At 39.6% G+C, this 12,449-nt stretch overlaps 1 protein-coding gene across 2 annotated transcripts in view; it reads right to left on the reverse strand.

The window, feature by feature from the left end:
* The window catches only part of cdin1 (CDAN1 interacting nuclease 1), a 53,079-nt gene that overhangs the window by 36,985 nt on the left and 3,645 nt on the right, over positions 1-12,449 (reverse strand). Inside the window, exons 3-6 of one of the 2 annotated variants that reach the window (XM_079693591.1) lie at positions 6,081-6,126; positions 5,047-5,111; positions 4,138-4,198; positions 989-1,061 (exon numbers count right to left, since the gene is read on the reverse strand). In XM_079693591.1, the coding sequence (XP_079549717.1) occupies positions 989-1,061; positions 4,138-4,198; positions 5,047-5,111; positions 6,081-6,126 (245 nt within the window). The remainder of the gene's footprint in view (positions 1-988; positions 1,062-4,137; positions 4,199-5,046; positions 5,112-6,080; positions 6,127-12,449) is intronic. The other variant, XM_079693592.1, reaches the window with a different exon arrangement.

Consider the following 12,449-nt stretch of genomic DNA (forward strand, 5'->3'; position numbering starts at 1 on the left):
ATCATCCGGGAAGTTTTGTCTGCTACAAATCTATTGTGAGCAATAATAAAGCCTGTTTTCACTGTATGGAGATGGAGGGATGCAGTGTGCTATTATCTGAGACCGAGTGCTTCTCCTGGATGAATGCCCTGTTCTACAAGCAGCTCAGACTAGTATTTTGACAGGCAGTGGATAACGGTGGGTCCAAAGCAATCACATCTCTGACTTTGACAAATGGCTGTGCTGTGGCGAAGTTGAAAATAACACACATCCACTTTAATCTCTTTCTTGATTAAATTGAAATCACGTCTTTTTGACATCATGCGATTCACTCTCAAAGCCCTGGCTATGGCACAGACACACACAATCTATTGAAATGTTATGGAATAATATTTGCATGTGATATTAGATTTTCTCTTTAAGTGTTATGGCAAATGTTTCCAGTATTTCTGCCAAAAAACTATTACACAAGATATAATCAAACTCTACACACTAACAGGAATGTACAGAGACAATTATTCAAGTTTAACACAAATATTTGCATCTGGAGTTTTGTTTTCATCAGCGCTACCTTGAGATGGTTTGCTTTTCCTGCCACATTTTCCTTAACTTAATTTCCTCAGAGGACCCCAGTAGAGATGGAGAAAGAGAAGGAGATGAAGGAGGAAGAGAAGGTAGGGGGGAGATGGATGCATTGGGGGATGAAGGAGGGTGAGGAAAGAAATCAGGGGTGTTATAAATAACACTGATGAGGTGAGCTAGAATTGATCCAGACTGCAGTTGAGAGGTGGGTGGTCCTTCCAGTGCTTAATTGCCAGTCATGTGCCCTGGGATGCAGCTAGCACTAAATGTGGTCTGTCTCTCATTAGGCTCGGACAGGCTGAAAATACAGCAGCAAGAACGGGATTTGGGACTCAAACAGAAAAGGGATTCAGACAAAGTGCTACAATTAAGACTGATGGGGGGATGATAGAAAGGATGGAGTGGGAAATGGAAAAGTGTTACTCACGCACTCCACCCTCGAGGCCCTGAAGGAACCTGTCCAGGATGATACGAGCCATCAGTGCCGGAGACAGATCCACCTTTAAATAGATTGAACAACAAAAAGAGAGAATTTGCCTTAATGAAAAACCAGGCTATGCAGAGTTAATGCTACTTCAAAACAGGGCTATAGTGGAAATAGTATTCCTCTCTTGAGAATTACTCCATTTACAAACCTTCAGACTAAATCCCGCATATCCAGTTGGAAGTGCGAACACATTTCAAAGAACCTAAGAATTACGGCGCTGAAATTACACCGCCGGTCTACTTTCGGCTGATGTCACATGGATAATAATGATTGTAATGGCTTTAAATGATATTATTGGGTTTTCAAACCTTGACCTAACTTTCGACAATCTCTGTGCAAATTGGTCTTTGAAAGCGTTGCTGTGCAATAACCTTTCCCACAGGAACAAGAGCTCGCCAATTACGCAGCCAAGCTACCAAGCTGAATTGCCTTCGCCTCTGTCAAACGGACAACCGTAGTCTCTCATCTGGAATGAAAAAGCTGCAGACACTTTGCCCGAGACAGAGACTATGCAGAGCTTTAATCATAGGATGATCACCAAGGAAAAACTTCAGACACCAACAGGACACACCGGAGGGACTGTGGGAATGCAGCCCTTAATGGGAAGAATAGAACCTGTGGCTGCAGCGCTCTTTGAACACAAAGACACCTTGAGAGGTGTTGAGAGGTGTGCAGTGTTTTTAGTTTGAGTGCAGGGAGATGCCCTGACAGGTAAGGGAGTACTAATGGCTGATACTGAAGGTGTATCCTTGACTTCATTCTTATGCCTTCCCGGTCATTATAAACAATATTACCAGGAAATTGTTCAAATGGTACTGGAATGAGAAAACAAAAGCTAGTATTTATTTTATTATTCAGTTCAATGAACTTAAGGCACTACTCATAAAATGCTCCAAATCGTCAGAGTGAGGTATTAGCTTTAAAAAGGTAAACCAAGCATATGGAGCTAATTCCTTTTCCTAAGCATTGCTTTTTATCTGCTAAACATTAAAAGACACATGAAGTCATTTATTGCTAAATTGCACAACCTCTTCAGCATTGAGGGAATTAAAGCATTGCTTGAAGACAAGACATTTCTAGCCAGCTTGTTATGAAACACAGCTAGAGATCATTTTTTCTCTTGTTAGCATAATTGGGGACCAGAAGTGAATTTGCCCTCAGCCTGTAGTAAGAATGGTGCGTTTCATCTTTTCTCTGATGCTTGTTGGTGACGCTGGGAGCAGAGAGGCTTCTGTCTAAAAACAATGTATTTTAACCCGCAGAAGTATTTGTTAACGTCTCCATAATATTGCACTAAAAAGGCCAAACATGTCGGTAATAATTAAGGAGTGAGCAGCACAGAGTTTATATCTTCATTAAGACCTCTGTTAGCGTTTTAAACTTAGCTTTTAGCTTGAAGCTCTCTTTCCTCTCCCCAACCTTTCTAATTTCCTCTCCCTTTCGTCTCTGCTCTCAATTCTTTCCTCTTTGTGCGTAATAGTTTGCGCTCTATACACATTTTTGGATGATGAGCATCAGATTCCTGGTAACCTGCATCAGGGCTGACACATGAAAAATGGCAACATTACCATCGCTGGCCCAGACTGAATAAGGACCACCTGATTAGTTCAGGTACTTGCATCTCCCTAATTTTCATATTAATCATGAGTCTCCATTCTCAAGTCAGGGCGCAGCACTTCATGGGTTTAACATGTGACTAAGACTCACCAAACCTTTATTTCCTGCAGATAACAATTATTGTTTAGTTAAACTCCACTTTTATTAGCCCCGTAGGCTAATGGCTGTCACGTAGAGAACAGTTGTGTAACTGCTCTGTTCTAAACCCCTTATGTTTAAGTAACCTTTACATAAAACTTCATATACAGCTTGCAAAAACACAGCAAATGTCGGGCTTAGAACCCTCATTTATGGAAGACTTCTCGGGCAAAAAAAAAGAAATCCATGAATAGTTTTCATCATTGTTAATCATTTCCCTCTGTTGGAGATATATTGTCTCATAAAGGGATGAAACTACATCAATTAGCGGTCTGGGAGACCATGAGTGCTTGGTTTAAATGTTAAGTAGCATATTAAAATGACAGTTAAATGGTTCATAGACAGTTATCTCTGAGCTGAATTTAATCCTTTGGAGAAAAAAAAAAATCATGTGTCAATTAAATGGAGAATGAATAATGGCAGTTAGCTTTGAGGTGCCGCTGATGCATGTGAACTACTCTGATTTTAGATTAAGAAACCCTCAAATCCAGTTGCCTGGTGTATTCACCAATACAGATTAAAATGTGAATTTAAATGTTTTTTTAAAAGCTTACACAGTCTACATTCAGTTCTAAATATCACAATGTCAAAATTGCCAGACTAACAATGGGATCAAATGACAAAATAAGAAAGAAATCAGTATCTGAATAATCGAATACATATTGCATAAATAATCATTCAGCAACATAAGCTGCTTTTTCCATTTTTTCTTCACAGAAGAGAAACTGTAAATTATTTAGTATTACAAAAATAATTTACTTATTAGGTCAAGATGTGAGAAACACTAGGGGTAACTGATGGATTAGTTTGCTCTAGAGTAAAATGCAGAAACTTAATGTGAATAATTTAAGTGTTGTTTTATAAAAAGCACACAAAAATCAAACCACTATTTGATTATTGTACCAAGTTCACATGAAATTATACGTATGAATAAGATTTTCTGCATCAACCAGAGAACCAATCCTACCCTGACCTTTCTAAAGCAAACAGGTGGTGAGGTGATGAAGAGAAGAATTAACCAATGACCCGGCCCTCACCTGTCCGCAGTTTGCGGCAACTCTGCCTGAAGTGCAATTTGGAAAATGACCTAATAAAACACAACACGTATTTTCACATCTGCTTAATGGAGGTGAGGGCTAATTACATTAAATAATTGATAATGGTGCTGACCAATTTACCAATTTTGATAATGACTAACAGACTACTGAGAAAATCTCCAACTGCGGCCAATTTCTATCTATCCATTTAAAGGAAAAAGCAGGCATCAATTGAGGATTGTCCTTTTGAAGATAAGAAAAGAGAGACAGAGAACTAACTAAAGGTTAGGCCATTACCTCATTGGCCAACTCCAGCAGGACGGGGGCAGTGGGATGTGCCTTGGCTTCACTCAGATACCTTCATTATAACAAAGAACAACAACAGCAGTAAAAAAAAAAACATGGCCCACAAAGGCAGACAGAAGGGTAGAGGGGACTAGACCAGGCTAGCCAAGACATGCTAATGTCCCTGATGACTCTGCCCTAGGTGGCATATGGCAGGCTCAGTGCGGTTAAAACAGCACTGCTTGAAGGGCTTCAAATTTCCTTGAAGCCAGATGATGGTGATAGTTAGTTAACCCCTGCCGCCCAAAAAGCCTTTTTTCCCTCGCCAGCTAAAACAGCAGCTCCCCTCTGATCCTACCCAGATCATGTCTGAGGTTTGTTGTTTTAAGTGGATTAGAAGTGCATTATCCAGTCTTGTTTACCCCAGGACAATGGCCTAATATGCTAGATAAAGGCTAATTGCAATATGCAAAGAGGTTTTCCCCCTACAGCCTGTTTTTCTTTTCTTTTTTCTTTGAATTTGTCCGTATTCATTGAATTACAGATAATCATCCCGTCATAACCCTGAGTAAGGCAAATGTCTAAAGCCCGGTTATTTATTTATTTTTCTGCTTTCACTTTGACATGCAGAACAGAGCTTAGCAGGTGCAAGTGGAGGTCTGGAATGAATCCTGAGGGTGGTGATTTGTTTGGGGAAGATTATATCTGTCACGGTGGCCCACCTACTCTCTGACTTTAGTGAGTCCATTCCTCTGTCACAGAACAGGGAAAACAAAGAGAGCACACAAGAGTGGGAGACAGATACAACAAAAAAGAAGTGAAAGATAAAAATAGGGATAGAGATGTGAGGAAGATAAACAGAGAGGGCTTGACAGAAGAAATAAGAGCAATAAAGTAATACAGTACAAAGAAATACAGTACCTTTGGTAGTGGCTTTCAATAGCATCTGGTGCATGGTGTCTTGAGATTGTTCTTTTGATTCGTTTCTATCATAAAGAAAATACTGGTTATTATTAAAAAATAAATAATAATAATAATAGTTATTTCCATACATTCATTATTCATTCTTTATTTCAGTGTGTTATTTTTCCCATTCCACCTGAATAACATGCAGACCTGTTCAGCCTAGGTTCCTCCCTTCATGCTCTGTTGTATATGAACAAGCGTAATAGATCTTAGGTCAAAGTAATTTAATTTCAATAAGTTTGCTAGGGGTCAAAGTGTATGAAGGAAAGCTTGTTCAAACCCCCATCCCCCCGCTACCCCCCTCACTCAAACCTTGTATTCATTTCCCCTCTTTCGATCAAACAATGACCTTATTTCAGATTCCACACCCTGACATTTCCCTGCAATTGAATTGCCATCTTCGGCGAGAAGGAGGAGGACAGGGGATACAAAAAGGAAGACCACTGGTTAAAAAACAACTTATTTAAAAACTACTACACAGAGAAAATGTAATTCCACAGAGACGGGCAGTGTGACTGACACCTGTCAGGCGGATGATAAATGACTCCATTTTCTGCCTGTGCTGCCTTCTGCCACTGGCGGCAGTGGCCATTTATCATCATCTGCTGTCAGCCGTGGAAAGCAGCAGTGACAGTGCGAGTCAGCAAACATTTAGCACACGCAGCCGCACTACACGGGGAAATTATTATTGTCAGAATAATAATGGTTTAGCATAATTTATTACAGGTCCACCAAATAAGCAGGGGCTAGATGTTATTAGACAGATGGATGGGAAGGCTTGGCAGACATCCACTGAGGCTAAGGCAGGCAAGAGCCCTCAACGTGAACGTGAGGAGGAGGGGGTGGAGGGAACAAACGGGGGTATGGCGGGGGGGGGGGCATTCTCCAAACCAATCAGAGAGCTGGCAGTTCAATTACAAAGAAATAAAGGAACATTCATCATTCAATTAGGCACCTGTCAGGGCTCACAAAGGAAGAAAACTTCTAACCTGGTACTCCAGGGAGAAGATGCTCAGAAGAGTGGACTGCGAGTGACTGGAACAAATAAAAGAAGGACAAAGTTAATTACCAGAGTGCATTGCACAGAGACAAAGGGAGAGGGGGAGCTTCAAAGCTGGGGCCAGCTGCCCTGTAATCTAAAAGAACATGAAAACAAGTGTGGCAAAGTTGTTCCAGATGAACACCTCTGACAAAGGATTCCTGCCACGATGGCGTAGGGGTGGAAGACAGGGGGAGGTTATGCGTGGTATGAGAGATGAGAAAAATATACCCTGTTATTTTTCCCTTTCACTCATTCATACATACCATCTTCTTCCATCCATTTTATCTACAGTGAGAGAGCTGGAAAATAAATTGTTCAACATTGAAGTGCAGTTATTGCACTCATAAAGAACATACCCAAACCAAACATAACAATGTTGAAGCAAAAGTAATGACATTCATGCAGATAAAGGACAGGATGTGCTGAGAGAAACCCAGCATTCACTGGAAATAACACTCTGTGGTTTGGTAGATGTCTCTTTGCAAAAGGAGTTGACCACTGTGAGATTGTGTATCTATTTGTGTGATTGGTGTAGCAATGCACGGATAGGAGAAAGTTTTCTTGCTTCACTGTCAGAGCTGGCATATGGGCCTCTCTGGATCCGTCCCACTGCAACTGATGGGCTTTGAAAATGGAAACTTTCACTGCAGGAAGCTTGGACTCCCAGGAGTCAGTGGATTCTATGGGATGCCATAAGTTACATTCATCTCCAGCTCTAGTCAATGTCAAACACCTGGCAGAGAGAGAAACCTGGAAAACAGGCAGCTCCAACAGGGACTCACAGCCCCTTCAATACTCCTCTCCCACCCCCACAGGCTCCTCTGGGTTGGGGATATTTAAATTGGTGACAGATATTATTCTAATTGGATGATACATACCTCCACGTGCATATGAATGGGAAGAACACATGAACGCAGCACACACACATGGACATACACAAACTGCTATGTGATGGTCTCCAGTGGTTTCCATATACTGCTCTCAGTACACTTGATTGTTAAATTTAATGGACTTTTGGTTACAAGTCACCTGAGAGTGGTATGTAAATACTGAGGAGAGGCTGAAGCTTCCTTTCTGCATTAAACTATTGAGTCCACATAGGCCTTCGACATCAATCACTATAAACCATGAAATAACCATGTGACATGTAAACAAAGCCAAAGGAATCTCGAACATTGATTTCTGTCTGGAGTCTCCGTCTGCGGCCATTTTTAATAAAAGCATTTTAACCACAGGAATAGTTTAGCAGTTTATAATGGCTTACCCCACCAAACACGTCATATTGGGTTCTTCAGATGCCAGTTTTTAAGTTGTAAGGCCGGAGAACAGCTAATTTGTGACTATTCAAACTCTCTGGGGCTCGACCCATCACAGATGAGTCTTGTCAACCACAAAGTTACAGTTACAATATGTGAATGAAAAACCGTTTGAAGTGAAGGAGAAGAAGGGGAAACTCACTGCCACCTCAGCATTAATGTACAATGATGCTCGGGGATGAAGGGGCCACTGCAATTAAGTGGGCCATTAAATGGTCAACTGTCAACATGTGGACACTTAAGGGAAGAAAAAAAAAAATCTTCCACACTTCAACCATGCACCTGAGCATTTCAACAACATTACGGCCTTATTGTTGGCATGGGACCATCACGATCCCCCTGTTGGAACAGACATCTGTTAGGTTTTAAATGGATTACTCTCTATAATGAGCATGATTACAGCCTAATTGCTAAATCTATACCCTGTTAACTTTAAAAAGGGACATAAACTGCTCTAAATATCTGGGAAAACATATCCATTTCAAAAACACAAAGAACTTTGGGGACTTTTGTTTTTTCTGCTTCACCTATAGCAGTTGTTGCTGACATGGAAAATGGATAAAAGCTTCACAAATGCTGAAACTAACTTGAGTGTTGAAACAAGACCAAGTATTCTACGATTTTGAAGAAAAAGAGAGCGATGTAAAAGAGATGAGGGCAGACACCTCGATCCAAACCAAGACGATCTGCATTTTATAGAGTCTGTCATATTTTACACTGTGCTCATATTGTATAGTGCCCTTTTTCCATTTAACAGACATGAATAGTAGGTTATTGCAGACTTTGCATTAATGTATATCCAATCTGTGCTCTCCTGGGCACAGTAAGCTCTATTCATGCTAACATATAGTGCCAAGTGAAGTCTTACAATGGGGATCTGATCTGCCTGCTGCACAGTAGCACGGTTATACATACACTACCTTACCTCATAATACAAGATTCTGAGAGACATGGTCTGATACAAAATTATTCTATAAATATTCCAAAACCTGATTTATTTCTCACTGCCTTTTCTTGTTTTAAACAAAGCATTTTATTCGTATGTATGCACATTATGAGCACAGAAGAATGATTATTGCATGTTATTATTTTTAATGCTGTGATACAACATAAAGATAAATAGTATTTTGTTTATATTTCAAAACATTATTGTTAAATTACAGAACTTTCTTCTAGGGTTAATCCCAAAATCCCCCCCTGGCTATGACAACTTTGGAGTACGAAAGTGTAACATCTCCACATTGAAATATCTTAGTGTTTTTATAATAACTAATTCATCAATCTTTGTATCTTTTTGAATTAGATAGATGTTTGACTGTTTGATTTTAAAACAGTGTTTAATTATTTAAATGTATTAAAAAGCGAAAAGGAACATTTTCAAACCACTACAAAAAGAGTCCGTGCAATGCAGCACATCTGAACACTGACCTTTATGAGAGAAGAAAAAATTAAAATCCCTCCCTCTTGGATATAATTTAGAACATGGGGAAACAGAAGGTTGGGAGACAGAAGAGTGGTTAGGGAATCATTCACTCTCAACCTAATTACCCTTCCTTACAACATAAGACAGAGCATTAATATGCACTGGCACCCAAAATAGTAAAGCAGCAGATTAAATTAAAAACAATTAGGGACTTTCACTTTGTCACTGAGCTGGTATGCTTGTCTGGTCAGTGCTTTAGGCTCTATTAAGTTAGGCTATCCACTGGTTATGAATCTGACAAATTCATATTTGAGTGTTGAATTGCCTTGACTCCTCATGCGTTCCAAGTGCATCAGTGTCTTAAGCTTACATGGAAGAAAACAGTTGCGAAAAGCCTAGAAATTCCCTACAACCTAATTAATAGGAGATGAGGGAATTCAAGCCATCCATTATATTCAGAATCTTCCTATTTACAAATAATTAATTATAAACAATAGCTGTAATTTAGGTAATGAAAGCCACCTGGCTAATGGCATTGGTATCATATGCTGCGACAGTATTTAGCATTTGGTGGATCTGCATGCAGTGAGTGTTGCATGGTGAGACTCTTCAGGGCATGGAGCTGGCTAATTAAGGCATAGCACATATTTTTCCTAATGGACGATGAAGCTGCTTTTTTAAAAAGAGAATGACATGGATAAAATGATTCACTCTTAGAAATTGTAAGGAAATATTGCGCAGTTGTAATACCTTGTTGTTATATAAATTACTTTATTAGCTAATGCTTCCCTAGCAAAGTTAGGATTTATATCTCACCTAGATCTCATTTCATCAATGCGGGATTGCTGACAATAATATATTACGCATTTATTTTCCTATAGATCAATATTTTATAAAGTGAAAAACAGCTGAATGTGGGTAAAACACTCTGGATATGCAAATGCTGCTAATTACACATGCTGATATGCAAAATACTAACATCTGTTTCTCCATCATCAGCAGCAAAACAAATGTGTACCAAAAAAATCTTTACGCATTAATGTATAAATGTGATATATTTTGACAAGAGATAGAAACAAACACAAATCTCAGTGTGTCACACAGCTTCGTACAAATACTTGCACAATGAGCGCACGTGTTTGCAGTTCAAATTACTTTTACCCCCGTGCAAAACAACTGTAAAGCCTTCTTCCTATTACAGAAAACACATTAACAATCATGTATAGTATTTACTGTAATTGCAGTTATATTGTTATATTTTCTTGTTAGTTCAACAGATCTAACAGAGATCAACAGATCCACTATATTCTTTTCTATAAATGAAGAAAAATGCCCTGAAAGCCTGAGTACATTCCACTACATTTACTTATATTGCCCCCCCACCCTCCCAGCTCTCTCTGCAGAATACAGACTTACAAGCCCGAGGGGGACTATGGACAGAAATGGCTCCAGTAGAAGCACAACAGCACATCACACTGTCTACAATTGTCCTAATAGACAAAAAATATGACCCCTACAGAGGCCTATTCACTTTATTACAATCTTTAACATTTCTGTCTGCCGAGGTGCACGTAGATGTCAGAACTGTTAAATAATGGTGCCAAAAAGAGCAAGAAATATCCCACAATCACATCCCTAATTGTGATTCCTCCTGAAAGCTGGGGATCTTCGTGGCTCTGTGTGTGACAAAACATGTTCTAACTATTATGATGTGTTGCCTTTGCTATCGTGTGATTATTGTCATCGCTGCTTCTGCAAATTCTCGTAGAAATTGAAAATGAGGTCCAGGTTATCCGTCAAGTGGCGAGCGTCCACTGGTCTGGCAAAGAAACACATTATACTGACCAATTGCCTACTCCCCCAAGCGTGGCTGGGGAACTTGTACCATTCTGGGCAATTTGTTTCATTCTTCTTTTGCAATTGAACCTAGTATGCAAAGAGAACCTGAGGCAAGAGACTCCACCATGGCTGCCCAGCTGAACTGTGCTGCTCTATGCTGTAGGTTTTGCTCTGAGTGTATCTGGCTCTGGGGCTTGAGGGACAACACTGTTTCTACCGTACAGTGATTTGTTGGTATTGCTCACCATAGCTGATATTTCTGAGTTGATAATTGGCCTCTATATTAAGACCTTATTTCATATAGTATTTTTAGCCCAATGAGCCGAAAAGGCGTGTGCTTGGACGATGTCTTGAAGATATGAAGAGGAAGTAGTCCTTCCTTTGCTTCCTAATCAAGTAATTGACTCCATCTTTTATTCATGAACTCCTTAGCTTGACATGAAGTTGTAAACTCAGCACAACTTCTCTTCTTTCTCCATCCCTCCTCTCTGCTTACACTTCATTCATCCCTTCACCCTTCCAAAGCTCATCTAACCACATAAAGCTGTGGAATTAGTTTGCCAGCCTCTCAGCTTTCAAGGGTTGTACCCCAAAGCCACAACTGCCAGTTTGTGTTTTGTTCAATATGGCGGACCAGAAGTTTGAGGCCGTGCACCGGGGGCCGCCTCAGCTGCCCCCACAGGCTCTGCACTAGATCAGTCTCTGGGTAATGTCATTGCCACTTCCAGGCTATAAAAAAGCTCTTGTAGTTTACCTTCATGAGAGCTACAACAGAGCAACTCATTTGATTCCACAGAGACAACAGGGGAGTTCTCAGCTAAATGTAGAAACAGTCCGACTGGGACACTTTAGAAATGCTATATTAATACTTTGGCAGTATGAATATACATCTTTAGATCCCATTTCACTTATAAAATGACATGTGTTTACCTCTAAATACGTCATTCCTCAACATTAAGTAAAGGTGTTTGAACTGATAATATAACATGTAAATGTACAGGTTTCAAATTGGACCAATATAACAATAACATGTTTGATATAGATATTGTATTTAGATTTAGTTTGAAAAAGGATAATGTAGTTTCTGATATGCAAGAAAATTATACAACTTTTTAATTAATTAATATAGCAAAGGAAGTGAAGTACTTAAAGCAGCTAAACAATTTTGCAAAAAAATTGCTGCATTGATTTTGCAAGAGAGCCTAAAAAACAATGATGATCCGTCAGGTATTTAGTTTAGTTCTATGAAAAAAAACATTATCTATATTTATATTTATAGATATAAAAAGAGCTTGCCAGTTTAATGCATCGTGCCTGCTATCAAATCCTTAGCTTTAGTCGGCATGTAAATAAAGAAATAAACACTACAGCAACGATAAATAATCAATGAGCAAGTCCCCAAGCTTCGTCCTGAGCCTAGATATTACCATCAAAAACAAAGTGTGTGTTGCCAAGAAATCACCATATCAATGGCACATGCCACAACAACCCTGTCCCGCGTTTTCCTTTCAAAGATCATGCTAGATAAACCCCAAATAACAGAGAAATTAACAAATGCTTGACATTTGCTCAACATCCATTATTCTGACACTTCTTCAGAATTTCAAAAGGCTGAACGCATGCTTAATCAACATTCATATTCCCAGAGCGAGCCCCAGCACCATATTGCAGCCCGCCTCAGTGCTGATGAAAACGGCACATTAGGGCCCGATTCGAAAAACGTTCAGGGACTCCTCAC

The sequence above is a fragment of the Notothenia rossii genome (assembly GCF_949606895.1).
Source record: "Notothenia rossii genome assembly, chromosome: 7".
Taxonomy (NCBI): domain Eukaryota; kingdom Metazoa; phylum Chordata; class Actinopteri; order Perciformes; family Nototheniidae; genus Notothenia; species Notothenia rossii.